The 10,526-nt window shown below is 39.4% G+C and overlaps 1 protein-coding gene across 5 annotated transcripts in view; it reads left to right on the plus strand.

Moving 5' to 3' along the window:
* The window catches only part of OSBPL3 (oxysterol binding protein like 3), a 183,671-nt gene extending 173,843 nt beyond the window's left edge, over positions 1–9,828 (plus strand). For all 5 annotated transcript variants that reach the window (XM_010375927.2, XM_030932420.1, XM_030932422.1 and 2 more), the window contains 2 exons: positions 1,609–1,731; positions 6,073–9,828. In XM_010375927.2, the coding sequence (XP_010374229.1) occupies positions 1,609–1,731; positions 6,073–6,169 (220 nt within the window). In that variant the 3' untranslated portion in view covers positions 6,170–9,828. The remainder of the gene's footprint in view (positions 1–1,608; positions 1,732–6,072) is intronic.
* The last annotated feature ends 698 nt before the right edge of the window (positions 9,829–10,526 follow it).

Genomic DNA, 10,526 nt, shown 5'->3' on the forward strand with positions numbered 1-10,526 from the left:
GAATCTAAGAGGAGGAAGTTGCAGTGAGCCAGGACCACACCATTGCACTCCAGCCTGGGTGTCTCAATGAGACCCCCCCCCCCAAAAAAGCAAACATAAGCCCTTCTTTATGGCAAAATAAATAAAACTATATAAGGTCAAAAGATAAATGATAAACAGAGAAGTCCATATCTGCAACTCGTATCATGAATTGCCTCTAGAAATCTAGTAATAGATCGGAGGTAAATTCATTTTGCAGGGGTTGAACACTCGTTAGCAAGTGCCTAAAAAAGGTGTGAAACCATTTGCATATGTCAGCTGTAACAGTAGGTCCCAAATGGGCCCATTCCCCTAATTTATTTTAAAGAAAGCCACACACAGAATGCTTCAAGCTATCTTGCTATGCACATTATGCTTGTACTGTTTCATGCAGTTTGTCTACTTTTTTAGGGAAGTCTTTTTTTGTATAAAATCTGTTACAATTGTGTTTCTTAAATCAAACCTAAGAATGGAGTTAATTTGAAATATACAGTATATATTAATAACGTATATGGTGTTTAAAGAATGGTAAGCATTGTTAATGTCTATAATGAACATTTTCAATTAAATTTATCTTAACCTTGTGTTAACAAAAAAAAAAGAAAAAATGGACATAGGAAAATGAACAGTCCACAAAACAGGAAATGCAGCTATCCCTTAAACATCTGAAAAGATTCTCAGCCTTAGTCATAATAAGAAAAATGCAAATTTAAAAATCATGTCGACATCCCATTTTTTTAACCTAATTTTTAACCTATCAGATTGACAAAAATTCAGAAGTTTTATACATTCTGAGGTGATGGGGAAAAAAGGGCACTCTCAGCATTGCTGATGGGAATATAAATTGCTGTAATCCCCACAAAGCGCCGTTCAGTGATACATAAATTACACCCCCTTTCACCCAGCAGTTTCACTTCTAGAAATTTCTCCTGCAGATTTTTCCTACTTACTCATGTAAAATGGTGGATATTCAAGGTCATTTATTGCGGCATTGTCACATTGAAAAATTGGGAACAATTCAAATGTCTATCCATAGGAAATTGTCTAAATTCAGATACATCCACACAACTGGATATGATGTGGCTATTAAAAAATGAAGATGTCTACGTATATCCATGGAAAGATCTCTGAGATAGATTGTTAAATAGAAAGTAAACCAAAACAAAAAATCAAGGAATACATAGCATGCTACCATTTATATTTTTTAAATAGAGGGAAGGGTAAGAATATGTATTAACATTTGTTTATATACACATGAAGAATCTCTAGAAAGATGCAGAGGAAAATAATAAGGTAGGTTTTCTAGGGCGGTAGGGTGAAGGTGGTTGGAATTAGAGACCAGGAAGAAAGGAAGACTTTGCCCCAAATTCTTTTTTGTAGATATAATTTTTGAATTATGTAAATATCACCAATTCAAAAAATGTCTTCTCTGACTACTTCAAGATACTGATTAAAGGGTTGGGGGCAGGGTCTTATGTATAGGAATGGGTTTTGAATATCCAGTTGTGGACATATACAAGTTGAGTAGTAATGATTGTTTTGTTTTCTTGAATTCATATCCTTTCATTTTTTTTTTCCTCAATGCCTCAGGTTTCTAGAAGAAGGGAACTTAGAAGAAGCCGAAATACAAAAGCAGAGGATTGAACAACTACAGAGAGAAAGGCGGCGAGTCTTAGAAGAAAATCACGTGGAGCACCAGCCTCGGTTTTTCAGGTTCGTGCCCGGATTGAGTAGGTTTTTGGTTGATAGGTGGTGCCAGCACGTTATGTTGCTGGTTCACAGCAAGTAAAGAGCACCGTCCCCAGATGAGAGCATTCTCCAGGCTTTTCCTGTTTCCGCCTGGGGGAACTGGTCCTCTGTGCCAGGCCCTTCCCTGGCACTTGCCTTCAGGGCCTCCCTCTTTCTGACTTCAGGCAGAACGAGGGCCTGTGTTTTTGCATTCCTTGAGCTTTCCCAGTGCCTCAACCAGTGAGTTTGCAGAGGAGGTCCTCAGTCAGGGAGCCTGCCAGAGCTAGGTGCCAGTGCCAGGTCAGCTTATTAAATTCACAGCTAAGGTTGGTCACCCCCATAGGCACATTTTACACCATGACAGAGATCATTCACAATCACTCCACAGTTAAGCAGTATGGAAATTCCAAGCAGTCTGTTTCTTGCATTGTAGAAGTTCCAATACACTTGGGCTTGCATTTACTGTTATCTTTAAAATAACTTGTCAAGAAGGTCTTGTTAAAATAGATTTAATTTTTTTTTGTTTGAATACAGAATCTTGCTCTGTTGCCCAGGCTGGAGTGCAGTGGTGCCATCTTGGCTCACTGCAGCCTCCACCTCCTGGGTACAAGCCATTCTCCTGCCTCAACCTCCCGAGTAGCTGGGACTACAGGTGCATGCCACCATGCCCGGCTAATTTTTGTATTTTTAGTAGAGACGGGTTTCACCATGTTGGCCAAGATGGTCTCAATCTCCTGACCTCGTGATCCACCCGTCTCGGCCTCCCAAAGTGCTGGGATCACAGGTGTGAGCCACCGCGCCCGGCCAATAGATTTAAATTTTTAAAGGAGGCATGAGAGATCTTCAACCCTTCACCTCCCCATCTCCTCCTATAACTGAGTAGAAGAGAAAGCCTAAGGCAGGGAGGGGATCTGTTGAAGGAGTTGGTATAATACCCCGGAATGGGGCCTGACTCTCCTCACTACGAGGCCAGGGCCTATATCATTTTAGTTTTTCTGTTTGTTCTTTTTTTAAAAAAGTTAAATAGGCATATGTAAAAAAGCAGCAAGTTCCTGCTCTGCTCCATCTGCCCAAGTCCTTCCAGGGCCACCAGTGTCTTTTCATTGTTTGGGGATGTTTTTTGTGTTTTTGTTTGTTTTTAGTGGACAACAGAAGTACTTTTATGAAGATTTAGTTATTTATAACAGCAGCAGTAATAAAATATGTATTCCAAAACATCAAAATAGTAACAAATAAGGTTTTGTCTCGAAGAATATGATGCTCTTTTCCCTAAAGTTGATGTAGATTGTACTAGATCCCTTCTGATCATTTCCACAAATTCACGATATCAGTGATTGAAAGTCAACCGGCCAAAATTTCATCCTGAAATATTCAGGCTTCATTTAAACATTTAAAGAATAAGATGGAAATGTTACATTCCTTTTTGAAAAAGGCAAGAAATAGAAAAATGGATAGATTAACAGGCTGATCAGTTGATTTACTGATCAGTTAATAAACACAATACACCCTTAAATAGGTTGGTTCTTTTTCTTCCATACGTTGTCCATTTTCATTACAAAAAAAAATCTACAATTATAAAGATGTTCATTACAGTACTTTTTAGGATCATTAAAAATGATAGCTAACTAAACTGTCTCAAGGACTAGTTAAGGAGATTCACCAACTGGATCCAACATGAGACATTAAGGATGACCTTAGGAAGCCTGTGGAGCTCTGCTGGAAACACATTACCGTGTAAATGCAAGATGCAGAATATGATTGTGCTGTCCTTGCAATCAGGAAGGAATTACATCTGGAATGAAAAAGGGCAGCCGCTTCAGCTGGGCAGCCGTCGCTCTCTTGTTGACTGTCTATAAAATTATCATAGTATTAGATGGGGCAATATTTTTAAATTGGAGAAGGAGCAAGAGTTGTTCAGCAGTAGCAGTCCTCCATGGGACTGTTCAAATTAGAAACCTGGCAAAGAGATTTTGGAGAGGAATATGGGGACTTGGATGTTGTCATTAACACTTACTGAGGAACAACAACAAAATCACTGAAAATTCTAAGTGGAAACTATAGCTCAGACCAAACTGAGCCTCTTTGTTTTAAAATAGTGAACTGTCTGATACACAGATTGACTCATTTTTTTTTTTTTTTTTTTTTTTGAGGCGGAGTCTTGCTCTGTCGCCCAGACTGGAGTGCAGTGGCCAGATCTCAGCTCACTGCAAGCTCCGCCTCCCGGGTTTACGCCATTCTCCTGCCTCAGCCTCCCGAGTAGCTGGGACTACAGGCGCCTGCCACCTCGCCCGGCTAGTTTTTGTATTTTTAGTAGAGACGGGGTTTCACCGTGTTAGCCAGGATGGTCTCGATCTCCTGACCTCGTGATCCGCCCGTCTCGGCCTCCCAAAGTGCTGGGATTACAGGCTTGAGCCACCGCGCCCGGCCAAATTGACTCATTTTTAAACACATAGTGTTACTGGAATAGGGAAACAAGTGTGATAAAAATCTACATTCCTGAGAGTGTGGGAAAACAGGCACGCTCCACTTTGCTTCTAAACCATATGGTAATATCAGTCAGAATCACAAATGCACATACTCTTTGACCCAGCCATGCTAATTACAGGAATTGTTAACGTAACTGTATGCACACACATATACAAAATAACATGTACTGAGCTAGAGTTTGGAAATAACCTAAGTACCCATCAGTAGGGTACCTGTTAGGTAAATTGTGGTCCATCCATACAATGGAATATCATACAACTGTATAAAAAGAAAATGAGGAATCCTTTATTGCTGGAGTCACCAAACTTTTCCTATAAAGAGCAAATGATAAATATTGTTGGTTTTGCGGGCCATCAGGTTCAATTCATTTAGTAGCAATTATGCAGCCCCGCTGTTCAGCATTGAAAGCAGCCATAAACAGTATTTAAACAAATGGACATGGCCATGTTCCAATAAAACAGATTTCAGAGATATGCAGAAGGCTGGATTCGACCCTTGGGCCATAGTTTGCTGACCCTTGCCTTACTGTACTAATCGGAAATGATCTCCAATATATTTCATTATGTCAAAGCTGAAAGAGTAGAACAGTGTCTGGTGTAACATTATGTCAGAATGAGAGGGGATAGAGTACGTGCTCACACACACACACACACACACACGCATGGAATTTCCCTGAAAGAATGAAGCCGATAACATCACTACCTCTGAGGAGAAGAATCAGGAGGCTGGCAGAGAAGGAGAAGATAAAAACTTGAAGCTCTATACCCTTTGAAATTTTATCTGTGTCATATATTCTCTATTCAAAGAATAAAAAATGAGGACTTATCTTTCCAGACTCTCTTATTATGGCTTCCAATTACTTTTTTTTTTTTTTTGAGATGGAGTCTCGCTTTTGTTGCCCAGGCTGGAGTGCAGTGCTGTGATCTCAGCTCACTGCAACCTCCGCCTTCCGGTTTCAAGCGATTCTCCTGCCTCAGCCTCTCGAGCAGCTGGGATTACAGGTGTCTGCCACCATGCCCAGCTAATTTTTTGTATTTTTAGTAGGGACGGGGTTTCGCCATGTTGGTCAAGCTGGTCTTGAACTCCGGACCTTGTGATGTGCCCTCTTCGGCCTCCCAGAGTACTGAGATTATAGACATGAGCCACCACACCCAGCCTCCTTTAAAAATAAATAAATAAATGTTAACCACTTCCTATGCACAACCTGGTTGATGTGTAGCTTTTGTGCAGTCATTCCCAAGGTGCTGACAGTCATACAAGTCATGTTTTGTCTATGACAGACTCTCCCTGCATCCTCCTCCTGTCAGAAGCACCACTTTTCATAGCCTTTAAGTTTGAGAAGTTAAGAGTAACAAAATGGGCTGGCGTGGTGGCTCATGCCTGTAATCCCAGCACTTTGGGAGTCCGAGGCGGGTGGATGACCTGAGGTCAGGAGTTCGAGACCAGCCTGGCCAACATAGTGAAACCATGTCTTTACTAAAAATACAAAAGTTAATCGGGCGTGGTTGCACATGGCTGTAGTCCCAGCTACTCAGGAGGCTGAGGCAGGAGAATCGATTGAACCTGGGAAGCAGAGGTTGCAGCGAGCCGAGATCATGCCACTACACTCCAGCCTGGATGACAGAGCGAGACTCCATCTCAAAAAAAAAAAAAAAAAAAAAAAAAGTAACTAAATTATTTATGGACTTCTAATTCCCAGAATTCCCAGTCCCAACACTCTGGGACGCTGAATGCGTGTGCGAATGAGGATGGGGAAAGCAGGGCGGTTAGGAAGGAAAAAGACTTGAGAATATGACGCTGGTTTCAAGAGTCTGCAAGAAATTGTTTCTTCTTTCACAGGAAATCCGATGATGACTCGTGGTTGAGCAACGGTACCTATTTGGAACTTAGAAAAGATCTTGGTTTTTCCAAACTGGACCATCCTGTCTTATGGTGAAAAAGTAAAGAAGAAAGATAACATTAGTGTATTTATCCTGTGCTTGCTTTCTGAAGCGGCACAAACCTGTGTTTATGTATTTAAACCATACTCTAGGATGATCACTTGTGCTTAGCTTAGCATTGTAACTCATTAATTCTGTATTTTCCTCAGTGCATTTCTTTACAATTTCAAATGTTACCCTGATTGTTTATATGAATGTAGAACACCTTGACATTTCTTTTTATATATAAACTATTTAATAAAAATGAAAGATTGAATGTTCATGTGTGGGTTAAAAAAAGAGGCTTTAACACTAATTTTCCAAAGTTTAGGAAAGATTCCAATTAAATTTATGCCTTATAAAATTATGTTGTAGAAAAAAAAAAATCAACCTCTCCCAGGTGCATTAAGAAGTGAGAATACCCAGGGTTACTCACCCACACGTAAGCTACCCAAGTTTAATTTGGTAGCTGAGATATCTTTTTGCCTCAGACAGCTCTTGAATTGCTCATACAGAACAATTCTGCTGGTGCTGGAGTCTGAAGAATATCTTCATTTGCATTTTAGTGGTTAGGGAGAGGATATAAGATTAATGGAATGTATATTTTTATATAAGATGAATATGGCACCTTTTTGAAAAGGAAGCAGTTGAACTTGTTTCTCCCTATAGTTCTATTGCCTTGTATGCAAAATTGTACCCTCTTGCTCAGAGAAATTCATTAATAAGAGAAAAAATTCCAATTAATTAAATATCACAGTAGCATCCCAGAGAGACAGTAGGAAATTTCTCCTTAGTGAGAGCTGAGTCCTTGAGAAGTTAAGAGACTGTTTCCTGCTTCCCACCCCACCCCTAGTTTTTTGACCCTCCGTTTGATCACCTCCCTTATGAGTATGGAATGTCCCAGTTTAATATAAAACATACAGTTTATTCCACACAGCAGTTTGACTTTGTAAAAGTTTAGTAAAGTAACTGATTGTTTTGGATAACTCAACATGTTTTTCTTAAATGCTGTTTTAGTATTTTCTACCTCTTAATAAGCACCATATTTTAGATCTTGTATAAAAAGTTTGCCATCTGCCTTATAGACAAATGTAGAGAATTGATGTTCTTGCTTTGTGTTGTGTTCTGGTAAAGCTTTAAGTAAGTGTCTTACCCCTTTCCTATACTTTCTTGTTATCCGTATCATTCTTTTGTGAGTTTTGCAGCAGTCTTGAATAATACAGATTATAACTACTGAAAGGGGAACCTTTGCCTTTTTAAATGTGTTATTTCACATTACAATAATATGTGTAGTAGTTGAGTTGTGTTATCAAAGCAATTCCAACTTCTGCCCAGATGACATTAAAACCAAAGCCTGATTGTTAAGCCTTTTATTCTGAAGTCCATAGCAATCCTATGGAATATCAAGTATAATGATGTAGTAAAAAGATTTCTCCAGAAAACACTTTTAGATACTTAAAGAAATTCAGAGCATATCGAATGTTATGAATGAAGACTAAAATAATTACAGGAAGAGAATGCGTGATTTTTCGTTGTCATACCAAATAACCAGTTGGACAATATTGCATTTTCAAAATGGAGAGTTATTTAAATTGGATCTGTAGCCTTCTGGAATCTGCACGTGACTGGCATTTTAAAACAGCTCATTAAATATGGGATTCATTTTATCGAGATGCCAAGATGAACACAATGTGAATATCATTTCCATTTCTAAGCAGTTGAATGACACAGTCAGATTCTTTGGTGTGTGCTTTGTTCTTTCCATTTCAAGCATTTATCCAAATTCTGCTCACAGGCATGAGGAAGCAGGCTGTAGATTTAAGGGCACTCAAGGGGAAAACAAATGTAGTTTCCACAGTGTGAGGGTAAATGTAGAATCTTAGTAATATTGGCTGTTAAACTGGCCTGCTCCAGAGACTGGCTCAAAAAAGAAAGAAGCAACGAAAACAAAATGTACAGGCTGAATGGATGTAGCACTGTCATGCAGCATTTGGAAATTCCTTAATTATCCTAATGTTGTTATTTCACTTGCCCTCATGCTTTATTTTAGAGTCCCAAGGACAACTGGAAGAAACATCACCTCTGTAGTCATCTTATTTGAGATGGGGGTGGGAATGAATTAAAATATGATACAGAATTATATGCAGATTTTAAAATCTAGTCAGTACTAGCATCTATAAAGGGCTTTTCTGAAATTTAAACAGCTTAATGATGCATCATGATACTATAAGCTTAAAACTATCTTGAGGGGGAAATGACTTCTTTTTTCCTTCTGTCTCTTTTCTCAAAAGCATCTTTACCCCGAATGTTATGTCTGTAGGACATTTTATAGTTTTAAGAGGAAGAAAACAGAAACGTGGCATCATTTGGGAAGAACCGAGGTAGAATTTAATTTTCTGGACTTTAAATCTCCTGGTTAAATAATACTAATCACTGTAACATTTGAGTTACATGTTTTAACCTCTTTTTCCCCCCCGTAATTATTCCATCCAAAAGTTCTGGTGAATTACACAGAAATTCTTGGAAATGGGACTTTGTGCAGGTAACCACCCTGCACTTCAGGTGATGTTCCTGTCACAGCTGTTGACTACCCCGTGCTACAGGAAATCCATTCAGAAATGAGCTAACAGTCTCCAGTGTAGCAGGAGAGCCAATCAGTTCCCTCCCCAGGCCCCAAAGCACCCCAAGGCTGGTATTCCTTTGAGTCAAAGGTATTAGTAATAAAAGCCTCAATGCAGCTTCTCCAAGTAGTTCCTCTCCTAGAAGCCAGGTGGATTCTGGTCCTAACTAAAGAGATGGGAGTTCGCTTGAGGGCAAGAAGTACCCAGGATGCCCAAACAGCCGCACAGGTATCCTGTGCTTCCTGTGAGACTTCTGGGGGAAGTATACAAACTAATTTTTTAAAAAATGTTTACTTCATTTACGCTGCTGCTTTTCTCATATTCTGCTTTTAATTACTTGCAGTAAGTCATTTGCTTGGGCTTCAAGCACTGTCCTCCATCTGCATCTTCCAGATTTATCATGAGTGGTCTTGTTCTACTGTTAAAGATGTCAAGCCTAAAATAAAAATAATAAAGTTTTTATTTGGCTGTTGACCCTTGATGTAGCCCCTACTACATACACTACAAGTTATGCCTTCTGGCTACCACAGAATCTCTGCAGACGTTTTGGTTATGAGTAGAAGCAATAAGAAGTTGTCCTTATAGTCTTAGGAATAATGGTTCCAATGTATTGGCATAATTTGTTTGAATGTCTTTAATTTTGATATTAACACCGGCATAAATCTATTTTTGCTACCAGATGATAGCTATTTTTATTTGCTCTATTTTCCTCTGCATTGTACTAATCTGTTACTCAGTCTTCATTTTTCTATGTTGGAAACCTGTGTCATGTAAATATCTGCAAATCATGACGGTCTAAAGTGCAAACCATTTTCAGAGACTTTGGTTTGGGGAAATGCAGTGATCAGAAGTGGCTAATTTATTTTATTTCTGATTATTTTATCCAGAGGATACTTTTTTAATAGATATTTGTAAATCTTCCACTTAACCACTGAAAATTATTTTGTTTGAATCCCACCCTTCCATCCATACCTCTGTGCCTCCCCAAAAAGCTCCTATTAATTTGCTTATCCCCCTCATGTAGCTAGTTGAATGTGAATAAATAACATGGAAAAGAGGCCACTTTTGTCTTTGTTTTTCCAGGTTAATGGGAAGGTTATTTGGCTGCTAAAAGGGAACAGAACAGGACCCTTGCCTGAACTCTTTTGAGGAGGAACACATCGAGTTACTGCAAGTGATGGGGGTTAGAGATAAGAATATCCTGGGACACAAAACACTTGGAACCCATAGAGTCACTATACCTTTCCCCTAACATTCCTAAGGCATGCCACAATTGTAGATCGCCCTGAGCCCATGGAAGAGAGAACCGAGGCAACTGGAGCCCCAGACAGGACACCTCCAGCCCCAGGCGCCCCTCTGTCAATTCCAGAGTGCTATGAAAATATTATAGTTGATTCTTGAACAACCCAGGGCTGGGGTGCCAATACCCCATGCAGTTAAAATCCACATATAACTTGACTCCCCCAAATCTTACCTACTAACAGCCCACTGTTGACCAGAAGCCTTCCCAACAACACAGATAATTAACACATCTGTCGTATGATATATGTAATATAGACTGTATTCTTATAACAAATTAACCTAGAGAAAAGAAAATGTTATGAAGAAAATCATTAGGAAGGGAAAATACATATACTGTTAGTAAGTGGAATAAAGGTCACAATAAAGGTCTTTGTCTTCATTGTCTTCACGATGAGTAGGCTGAGGAGAAGGAAGAGGAGGGGGGTTACTCTTACTGTTTCAGGGGTGGCAC

Source organism: Rhinopithecus roxellana, chromosome 6 (assembly GCF_007565055.1).
Source record: "Rhinopithecus roxellana isolate Shanxi Qingling chromosome 6, ASM756505v1, whole genome shotgun sequence".
Lineage (NCBI taxonomy): Eukaryota > Metazoa > Chordata > Mammalia > Primates > Cercopithecidae > Rhinopithecus > Rhinopithecus roxellana.